Source organism: Pezoporus flaviventris, unplaced genomic scaffold, assembly GCF_033815535.1.
Source record: "Pezoporus flaviventris isolate CSIRO_AGI_PZ_B2104156 unplaced genomic scaffold, CSIRO_AGI_Pfla_v1 ptg000002l, whole genome shotgun sequence".
NCBI lineage: Eukaryota > Metazoa > Chordata > Aves > Psittaciformes > Psittacidae > Pezoporus > Pezoporus flaviventris.
Window position 1 is genome coordinate 24,376,068 of NW_026892550.1, and position 11,799 is coordinate 24,387,866.

Here is an 11,799-nt window from a genome sequence, read left to right on the forward strand (position 1 = left end):
CACACCTTCCTTTCAACCTTTTGTGAACCACAAAACACCTGGAATGGAAAGCAGAGACCAGCCACTGGCTCCAAGGAAAATATGCGATCTTCCAGTATGGTGGCTACTACTGTTTTCTCCTATTGAAAGGAGAAAAAGGAATGAGCATATAATCACACAGCCAGCTCAACCTTCAAGTAAATCCACACCTGAATAAGCACACCTCTGCTGAACATAACCTGTTTCTTTGCAGATCAGATTGTGATAACACTACTGCATTTGTTCCAACAAGACAGCTTGTATGAGTAACATGGCCCTGAATCTTTCATATTAAAAGAGAGAAAGGATGTTTTTGCATTGAGACTAGAGAAAAGTTCTTAACCTTTTATCTCCCACTAGTAAACATAAAAAAAGTAGAAAGTAGGTAGGTAAAAACCCATTCTAGACAGCACTAAGTATTTGGGGCTCATCCTCTTGTCAAGGAATGCCAACATGATTTTACCCTAAAGCTGACTGACTACTTTTTATATGGTCAACACAGGACTGACTACTTTTTATATGGTCAACACGAGACTATTGGGTTAGGGTTATTTTATTACTTTAATTATTTTACACTTACAATATAATTTGATGCTCCTAATCAGGAATTGCATTTTCTAAGTAAACATGCAAGCCAGATTATTTTTACTTTTTACGATTTTTCCTGAGCACACATCAAAGCTTTTCCATCACTAATGAAGATTAATATCTGTGCTGATTTAGGCTTTAGGTAGGTTCACTGCAAATGAAGAATTAAAAATCTACAAACTCAATAGGGCTACAAACATCATTACAAGAAGCATCACCACATAAAAGCATCTGAAGAATATTTAAAGTATGATAATTATAGCAGATGACTAGCATTTCAGCTTTAGATGCTTTAACATCCTCCTCACATATTCTTCATGGTATGTCCAACAGACAGGAAAAAAAAAAACAAACAAAAACCAATTCTTCAGCTTTCTAAAATTTGAGGCAAAATTTATGCATTGTACAAACAAGGCAAAATATATACATACGTTCACGTCTACCCACATTTATTCTCAGAATATCTGTTAAGCAAGAAATCCTGTTTTCATCTGAGCAATGGTCAGTTCATGTAATAAAGTTTAGGGCATTCCAGTTAAAGAACAATAAGGTGGTATTTGAAAGAATAAACGCATTGTACCTGAGTAAGGAAAAAATATTCTGGGTTTGATGTGACCCATCTTTCCTACCTATAAGCAGGACTGAGACACCCTACTCCCAAGCAGACAACCAGCTAGGGGGCCAGAAAATGAGTAGACAGAGTCTTGTCTCTTTCATTCCCATTTTTTTGACATGCCATCCAACACAAATGTGTCAAAGACTGTGTAGAACTGCAGTACATTTCTGATGTGGGGAAAGAGCCTCATCACTGTGACATGGAGTGGAATGAGTTAAAGCCTACTGGCTGTTTCTGATGCACAGAACCAACAGCAAGACCCAGGTAACCTCATATTAAGTAAGGGCAGAAAGATTTTAAGACATCAAATTTACAGCTTTTACTGTGTGCATATTTGCTGTTATTTCATTCTAGTGTTAACATAAAAAAAACTAGTAACAAATCTCTTTTGTGTATCCCTTAACAATTTGTACTTTTTCCAGATTCCAGACATGGGAACCATTAGAATTCCTATGCTTCAGTAACAAAACCTCAGCTGCACAAGTTTTAAGAATATTTTGGAGTGAACCTCAATAAATTCTGAAAGGGTTTTTAATAATGCGGGTAATTAACTACTAGTCCAGTTTCATGTTGCAGAAGCAGAGAATTTGACCCAGGTACATAAGAAGAGCCTTTATATTTTTCCTGGCTACTTTATTCAAGATCAGTGTAAGATTCTTTGCTCTGAATCACAATGACTGCAATTCACAGACTGGATTGCTTCATGATGTATACAAATCATCCTGCCTAAAATGATTTAAATAAAACTCATTCTAAAATATATCAGGTTCATTTGTAAGACTTAAAGTGGGAATTCATACACTGCTTGGCTTATAATAAACTGTCAGGGCATATTAGTTTAAGAAACATCCATTTAGATTATAGGCAGTTATGAGTTGTCTTCACAAAAGAGAAGCCATAATAACAGTTTAATGATGCTTGCACTGCTGTTATTACTATTATAACACTAAAGTCAATTAGATTAAACATTAGGTTATATAATCAAAGACAGCTCAAAGAGCTGGGGAAAAAAATGGGAAAATACTGAAAACCTATCAAAACTTCTGAGGATTAAAAAATATCTTTTTACATGGAGACTGTTGCTTTTTCCACAGAAAATGTCAGAACTTATGAGTAATGAACAGTTCCATAGTTACGGCAATCCTCTGGAGAGTAGGAAACCCTACCTTAGATCTTCCTTCTGCTTAAATTTGAATATATTTTTTTCTCAAGTAAAGATTGCAAACACCATGCTGATTTATGACCAGCTGGCCTCTCTAACCCAGAATATGCAAGCTTTTCCTACCAAAACAGTAGTGGGAAAAGGGATGCCTCCACTGAATGCTTATCTCAACATAAACAGAACCAATTGCTAAACCAGACTAGTGCATTTTCTGTCTCTGGTGATATATTACTCCATTTAGAAGACCTTTTATTTTTGTCTCACAGTTCTCCTGTGTGGCTTTTGTACAAATAGCCCCTTCATTTCTTTGTTTTCAGTTAGTAAGTGCTCAGTTTGGCACAGTGTAAATACACCAGCAGTCATCACGCAACATTTTCTCCTTCTGGTAATGGGAAGGAACAACTTCCATGCTGCCAGGTGGAACCAAGGCTTCTCTGGCTTCCAGCTTTCCTCTGCAGTAATCCCCAAAGACTGGATTTCCCCATGTGCTCTGCTTGGAGTTTTTTCTTGAACATACTTCAGACCTGCTGTAGATTATTATATAATTTCCTAGCTCTGCTATGTCTTACTATAAATTTAAAGCTCAGTGTGAACAAAGTATTCCATATCACTTGTGCTTCACAAGACTATACATTGTCAGGAATTACTTTTTCCTTGGTATAAAGGCATTGCCAGACAGCCATGGCATAGACTGTAATATACTTAGTGTAGGTCCAACACCACAGTTTACAACAAACAGTTTTAATACTCAAGTCAAAGTCTTTGAAATTTCATTTAAAAGGTCTGTGTCCTAATGTGTATTTCCCTCATATGAGCTACAGTGGACATTTAAATATCTGGGAATTTGAAACTTCTAGGAAGTCTCTATTGGAGAAATCAGGAGTCATTCTGGAAAGACACAAGACACTCTCTAAAAGAGGTTTTACTACAAACAAGCAGAAAACTAAAGATGAGTGAAAAGTAAACACTTCATAGTAATGTAGCTATTAATGGTTAATTACATTCATATGTGAAAAATGCAATGATATTCAAATATTATTTCTATACACAGATCATTGTTTGTATTGGACATGTATAGACTGGTTGCAGTTTTCAGTCCTTTGCTTAGGCATGTAAAATAGTGCCCCGACTGACTAACAGCACAAATAGAGTGATAAGAATATTTGAAACAACTGCTTCTGGTACCGACATACAAAAATGCACCTGAATATAAGATTTTATTGGGTAAAATGGATTATTCTATCTGCATATGGGCAAGTTAATGGTGTGCTGTTGCAAGTAGTGATTTCCATCTCTGTAGTATAGCAAACTTCCGAAATTCATAATCATCAGAAGCATTTTACAATAACTGATAAAATGCACATGTACCTACATGCTCTTCATACAATGAACCCATTGTTACACAGCAGGTTTTGAAACTAACCTACAGCACTAAAACTGTACAGAACTATAAAATGGGAAGAGACAGCAACATTTAATTTTCACCTTGAGTATTTGAAAGCTTCAGGTCACCAGACATGAAAAATCAGTATTTCATAAAGACCATGATCTAACTCAAAGATAAAATTAGAAAAGTCTTACTTTACAGGGGATGAGATAGCTAGCTGAATTAAAAGGTCCCAGTCCAAGGAACCAGGTCAGGATGGAAGGTACTTAGATGCTTAATAGCTAATGTCACACTAGTTAGGAAAGTGTGTTCAGTATCTTTTCACCTTTGCCAATGCTGTACAAGACACAACTGTCACTACAGCCCCAGGAGCACCTCAGCAGTAGAACCAGAAGGTACCTGTCAGCCTGGGAAACACCTTAGGCTGACTGAAGAACTTGTCTAATTCACATTCCTTCCTTGACACAGGTTGATCCCCATGGAAGCATGCTTCTTAACCCACTTGAAATACGAAATGACATCAGCTGCTCAGACGTGTCCACGAGCCTCCGTGACATCCGCACCACCACGTACACATACGACAGTGCCAACCTGCAGTACAGAAGAGCCACTTCCATCAGAGACCTCTACAGTAGGAGTGCTCTGGATAGGCACAGGCTTCATAAGAAAGGACACTTAAGAAGGAGGGCATCCCAGATCAAAGTCAAAATCCCTGATTTGACTGATGTTAACTTGATAGACAAGTGGTCCAGAATGGTCTTTCCCATCACATTTATTCTTTTCAATGTTGTTTACTGGCTGTATTACGTACACTAATTTATGCAATAACATTACCACAGGCTACATAATTAGACTTGTCAGACTTGTTACTTTTCTTTCTCAACTTTATTAACCGAAGAACTGCAGCAGCCATTATGTTACACTCTCAAGGTAAGACCCAGCTATTGAATACTAGATTTAAGCTTTAAAAAACAAAATGAAAACAACCCACAACCCAAATCCAGCCATCCAGCCTCATCACATTAAGAATAGTATACATCTGTTCTTAAAGAGCATCGTCAGCCAAAGCACTATACCTCAACATTTACAAAGTGTCTGCACATCACCTTTGATCTTTCTGTACCCACTTTCATCTATTTAAGTGGATTAAAAATTGGTCCTACTATATTTCTTATCACATATTGGCAGCCCACAGCAGCATGCTTCCAAACAACACAGTAAAGCAACTCAAAGAAGTAGTTATGTCACAGTCTTTCAGCATTTAGTGTACAGAAATTTGAGGAAATAACTGTTTGAAGGATTATAACTGTTACATAATGCATCATTTCTAAGTTAATAGTTACATTGGGAAGAATTTCCATAGCATCTGAGAAGTATCACTCGAAGAGAAGTTAACATTTTCAGAGAGGCGGGGATCTTCAAAAGACAGAAAGAGTAGCAGAGACAAATCTCAGAGTTTCCAACTAAGGAATCAGCTGATTGGATCTAACTGGAATTTTGTTATTTCCACAAAGTCGCTGAGTTGAAATTGAGGAGAACAATTGTGCCATCTGTAATTTTGTATGGAAAAGTAAAAACCAAATGTGTTCATTCCTAGAAGCAACTACTGAGGGATACCACAGACCAAGAGTGGCCACTTTTCCTGCAGCTGGCAACTGCAACACATTCTCCCAAAAGTTGGCAGATGTCTGGGAACAGACCTGAGATTTCTGCATACCATTTCCTACAGATTTCCTTACATTGCTGAGAAACAAAGAGATATGGCTGAGCCATATAGCATGCTGGTGATGCTGGGTGCACTGCTGTTGTGGAGCTGCCTCTCCCAACCCAACTGCTTATCACTTGACAACTCCAGCCAAGGAGCCACAGGCAAAGTATTAGCAAAGTTCATGCAACTGAAAATCAATAGGTCAGTCACTTCCTACCTGTATCAAATCCCTTTCTCTATTGCCAGGTTTTTCCTAATAGAGTTTACACTATGTTCCCTAACATAGCATTTTATTGAAGCATAACTATTACCAGTTTTTGTTTTGCATTGAAAGTGTTTCATACTTTTAGGAGAGTTTAGATATACAAGCCAACATATGTAAAAGCTGATTGTTATCAATACCAGCTAATACAGAAAGAAACATTGATGAGGACAACAGGCAGCATTACACAAAGTTATGAGTTAATAGGGAATACCGACAAGTGATGTGGAAAGCTTCTTCATCAGTTCCTCATTGCCTGGTGGTAAGGTCAACAGATGACCTTATTCAGCTGACACTACAGCTTTTTAATCATAATGTAATAATAAATTAAACACTCCTACATGTTAATGTTCATCACATCCTTCAAGACCTAGACCTCCTAACAGATCAGGACCTGCCACCCCTGCCCTTTGCACACCAGACTTCTGCAGAAACAGTCTGGAATGATAAATCACCAGATAAGAAAGGGTTTAAATCGCTCATTATAAGGTCCCTTCCAACCCTAACTATTCTATGATTACAAACAGTATAAGGCTGCAAACCAGCCATTTGACACTGCTAATCTAAGGGGGTCCTTGGGACTATCAGTTTTACTGTGGGCTCAAAAGTCCCAGTCTCATCCCAAGTTCCATGGAGAAGTGAAGCAGACTCCTAGCATCTGCATAGACACAGTTTTTAGTTTATGGATCATCCAACCACTTTGTTCACAAATGTTAGGCAGGTGGGCTAAAAGCACTTACCTTGTACCATTTCAAGCAAAAAAAAAAAAAAAGAAAGAAAGAAAAAGAGGGGATATGGAGCAGGGAAAGGGCCATTAACAAACCTAGAGCAGCGCAAATGCAAAATTCCACAAAGAACAGCATGCTCCAAAATTGCAGGGTCTACCCCTGTGCATGAACAGTTCTTCAACACATGCCACCGATACAAACCCCGGCCATGCTACCAGTTTTGAATGGCACACACCAAGCCCTGGCTGCATCAAGAGCTGGAAGCCATGATCTTGAGTGAGGAAAAAGCTGCCAGCTCTTGGCAGGAAGTTTTGCACCAGGGGCTAATAAGCCGACCACATAATGAGGTAAGAGAGCCCCTTAATGCAGGCCGGCAATACCTTAGCCCAGAGCCAGTATCTCCTGTGTCCTGCTGAGCTCCTGTCGCACACTTAACCACTAACTCTCATAAAGAAAATAGAATTTGGCATACAAGCTTACAAGGTGCATTGGATTGAAACTAAACCTGCTTTCAAAGCCTCAAAAGGGAATTAAAACCAAAACTTGTGAACAGGGTATATAATCATAACTAGCACATAATCCCTCTTTAAACTACTTTTAGAAAAAAAGCAGAAGAAAATGTTTCTCACTTGAGAGCAATAGCTTGGCAGCAAGGAAAAGGCAGTGGTTATTAGTGGCACGGAATGGAAAAACATGTCTATTTATGTAGATTGCCATCCGGAGCTAGAAATTAGTGAGTACTAAAGAAACACAACCTCTTCCCATCAACATATTGGGAGTGATTTGGCTGGCTTTTAGCAAGAAAGGTGAACTACATAGTAATGCTAAGCTCTGTCACTGTTGTACTTTAGTAGTTAGTTTGCCTGCCCTTAGGAGCCAGACTTCATGATCAACACAAAGTCCTATTCCTAATTAGGTTTTTGCTAAACCTGCTTACAATCTGCGTAGCTGCCTCATGCAATTTGCACTAGGCATCCTTCTTAGTTAGGTTTCCCAAGGATATGAGCTTCTACTGTTCTAGACTGCGTACAGTTGTCTCCCAACAGTACTTGAATCCCTTGGCAATTTCAACCAAAAGGTAACAGAATAGTAAGGATCTATGAGATGCTATATTCTTACAAGTTTCAACAAAGCAGCTAGCTGAGCAAAGGACAGAGCTCAGGTTAATCCAACTCTCCTGTGTGGCAGAAAGGGACTTGAACCCCAACCTCATTAGTCACAAAAAATAATATTTTAAATATCACAGAAATATTTCTCACAACATTCCTGTGCTTTATGCTACCACTGAACAGCACAGAAATTGCTACTTTGGAGTCACCTTGTTCACCCTTATACAAAATGTTTCAGCCCCTTGTACTGCAAGTGAAGGATTCCTTGAGATAAACAATGGGGAAAATCATCCAGGGCTGGTGCCACGTTCCACGAGATGCTTGTTTCCCATCACTGATGAACCTCTGTCCCTTCTCGTGAATTCCCATGTACTGAGGATACGTTCCTAAAACTGCCTTTAGTCAAAAAAAAGGGCTGTGTTTTACCTGTTGTGTACAAAAATATTTTTAAATTGTTTCAGCAGTACAAAGCATAAAACCCCCACAGCTGTGACTGCACAAGTATATTTCTTCCTGTCCTCATGGGCAACCATCCTGTAGCCCAAAGAAGGCAGATCACAAAATATTGAATTTCAGAATGTAATAATACCAAAATGCATGTGCACAGGGTGAAAGAATTAAGAGACAAATGAGAAATATAGCATTTCTTAGAGGAAGAGGAGGTACCTTTGGTCTACTTATGGTCTTGGAGTGATCTCTAATTATATTGTCTGCTCCTTGGTGTGATTATTTCTTTATAACTTTGTAAGCAATTTTCAGTCTGCAAGTTTTATAAAAACATCACCTCTTGTCTTGTGCTGGTACCAATCTAAGAAATGGCCTGGTAGTCACACATTTTTATTCTTAGCAAACTACAATTGCATTTGTGTATCATTACCAACAAGGACCTAAACTAATTAAATGACAGCAGAAGCACATCACCTCTCCAGAGATGGTCTCTGACCAATAATGTCTTTTAACTCATCACTGGCTATCTGTAAAGTCTCCCACAAAAGTATAAAATACCAATCACACTGCCAAAAATGCTCAGAAAGACGGTTCCCTTGGTAGATGGTGCATTTCAGTGAGAACATCAGCAACCTTGTTTGCAGCTGTGAACATACCAGTTTCCTTGTTCCCATCTCTGAATCATCATTCGCTGTTTTGATCTAGCTGACAACATATTACCTGATTTTTTTAGACTTTCAGAGGCAACTAAGTTTGAATATTGTGTGCTGCAGCAAACAGCACCTTTACAAATCAGAGGCAGCAAATCATCGTTTCATGAAATAGCTGAACAAGTCTTTGGCATAAGTAAAAAATTCAGGATTGGATTTTTATAAAGGCAGTTAACAGCAGTTCTTGTTAATGCTTGTTCCGGCTCCCATTTAAATCAGTACCAACAGAAATATGGGAGATCACAGGGGAAAAAACAAAACAAAACAAAACTTATTTGATCCCTATAATCCTAGGAATCCTTCCCTGAAGACAGTACCACCAAAGCAGTCCCTGTGGACCTGTAGTAGTTCCTAGTTAGAAAAACCCACACACCTTCCAGTGCCTTTCATTACTGTGTTAGTTGAACTAACCAACCTGATGCTAAAAAATTGCAAAAGCCTTCTCTACATCAGACTTCCACATGAGCAAAGGCATATAAAGAGTACTTTTGAGTAAAATTCCCAACCATAGACAATTTGAATGGTTGAACACCTTCTATAAAGCAACTAAACCTAGAGGAAAGGAAAAAGTAGCATCAAGACAAATATGTCTATGAATAAAATAAATACACCTGATCAATTCATTCCTTACACTATTAAAAAATAGCATGCTCCTGAACTCACCACTGGACAAGTTGCAGTAGCCCTTTCCAGAATTTTTATAAAGCTAAAATCAATTCCAACCTGAATTTTTTAGCTTTAATTTGGTACCACTTATGTAAGGTCTTCAGCTGTTATCAGACCCATTATCAAATTCCAGTTGTTTCTGTATATTCAAGATGATCAATCCCTGTTAAAGAGACTGCAGTCTTTTCAGTGCAACACATTTTCCAGTCTTCCATTCTTACGACTCTTTACTCCCTTCTCCACTTTTTCTGATCTTGAATTGCTGCCACTGAACAAGATTCACATCTCACTAAGTGTACCAGTATGAAATAAAATGGAAACAGAATATATTTAATACACACATACTTTTTTTAAATGTTGACCCATAAAACTTCTGTCCTAGTTTTAATATTAGAAACATATATTTACATTTCCTATCCCTGAAGCCTGTTAAAATCTTGTTCATAGATGCCTTTCTACAGCTTCTTGTCCTCCTCCTCTTCTCTGAAGTCCAATTTTTTTGTAGGGACATAGAATCATAGAATAGTTAGGGTTGGAAAGGACCTTAAGATCATCTAGTTCCAACCCCCCTGCCATGGGCAGGGACACCTCACACTAAACCATGTCACCCAAGGCCTCGTCCAACCTGGTCTTGAACACTGCCAGGGATGGAGCACTCACAACCTCCCTGGGCAACCCATTCCAGTGCCTCACCACCCTAACAGGAAAGAATTTCCTCCTTATATCCAATCTAAACTTCCCCTGTTTAAGTTTTAACCCACTACCCCTTGTCCTTTCACTACAGTCTCTAATGAAGAGTCCCTCCCCAGCATCCCTATAGGCCCCCTTCAGATACTGGAAGGCTGCTATGAGGTCTCCATACAGCCTTCTCTGCTTCAAGCTGAACAGCCCCAACTTTCTCAGCCTATCTTCATACAGGAGGTGCTCCAGTCCCCTGATCATCCTCATGGCCCTCCTCTGGACTTGTTCCAACAGTTCCATGTCCTTTTTATGTTGAGGACACCAGAACTGCACACAATACTCCAAGTGAGGTGTCATAAGAGCAGAGTAGAGGGGCAGGATCACCTCCTTCAACCTGCTGGTCACGCTCCTTTTGATGCAGCCCAGGATACGGTTGGCTTTCTGGGCTGCAAGTGCACACTGAAGCTGGCTCATGTTCATTTTCTCATCAACCAACACCCCCAGGTCCTTCTCTGCAGGGCTGCTCTGAATCTCTTCTCTGCCCAACCTGTAGCTGTGCCTGGGATTACTCCGACCCAGGTGTAGGACCTTGCACTTGGCATGGTTAAACTTCATGAGGTTGGCATCAGCCCACCTCACAAGCATGTCAAGGTCCTCTGGATGGCATTCCTTCCCTCCAGCGTATCAACGGAACCACACACCTTGGTGTCAGTGGCAAACTGCTTGGTGGCATTGGCAAATTTTACACTTTGCTTACATGAAAACCTATGTCCCAACAAAATACAGTGGAAGGAACTCAAGACCCTGATTTCAGAACTACGGAGAAGTAAGTCATCAATACTTTGCATTTTTTATATATACAAGACATGCATAAAATATACATACACGAAGTGTGTATTTTACACTTGATGAGAAGCACAATTAGTATTTATGTAAGCATTACAGATAAATTGCTTTTTACATATGCAATAATGGTTCAACAAATAGTAAAAACCATAAAATTTCTGGTGTATTCTTCCTGTGTTACAGATTCTAACTTTTGTTACATACTACAACCAAAACTCAATCTCATTTCAGAAAAGTTTAGACTAGGATTTACCAGTTATCTGCTGTATTAAGTAGGCTGGGAATATCCTTTTCACAGCTTACATAGGTCAGCTCCTCTCCAGCACTTCACCCCCTTTTGAAAACATTACCATATTGTCATGGTTTAAGCCCAGCCAGTAACTCAGAGCCATGCAGCCACTCGCTCACTTCCCCTTCCTCTTCTGATCCCCACTCCTGGAGGGATGGGGAGGAGAATCAAAAGACTGCAACTCCCACGGGTTGAGATAAGAACAGTCCAGTAACTAAGGTATAACATAAAACCACTACTGCTACCACCAGTAATACAAACAATGATAAAGGGAATAACAAGGGAAGAGAATACAACCACTCACCACCCGCCGACCGATAACCAGCCTGTCCCAAGCAGTGATCTAGCCCTTCCAGGTAACTCCACCCAGTTTATATACTGGGTATGGAATACCCCTTTGGCCTGTCTGGGTCAGGTGTCCTGTCTCTGCTTTCTCTCAGCTTCCCCTCGTCCCTAGTAGAGCATGAGATTCAAAAAGTGCTTTGTTGGAGTAAACATTACTGAGCAACAACCAAAAACCTTCAGTGTTACCAGCACTGTCCCCAGGCTGAAATTCAAAAACACAGCACTGCAACAGCTACT

General features: G+C 39.4%; 1 protein-coding gene across 2 annotated transcripts in view; it reads left to right on the forward strand.

The window, feature by feature from the left end:
* The window catches only part of GABRB1 (gamma-aminobutyric acid type A receptor subunit beta1), a 125,364-nt gene extending 120,444 nt beyond the window's left edge, over positions 1 to 4,920 (forward strand). The window contains exon 10 of one of the 2 annotated variants that reach the window (XM_061471930.1): positions 4,206 to 4,920. In XM_061471930.1, coding sequence (XP_061327914.1) covers positions 4,206 to 4,587 — 382 coding nt within the window. In that variant the 3' untranslated portion in view covers positions 4,588 to 4,920. The remainder of the gene's footprint in view (positions 1 to 4,205) is intronic. The other variant, XM_061471915.1, reaches the window with a different exon arrangement.
* The last annotated feature ends 6,879 nt before the right edge of the window (positions 4,921 to 11,799 follow it).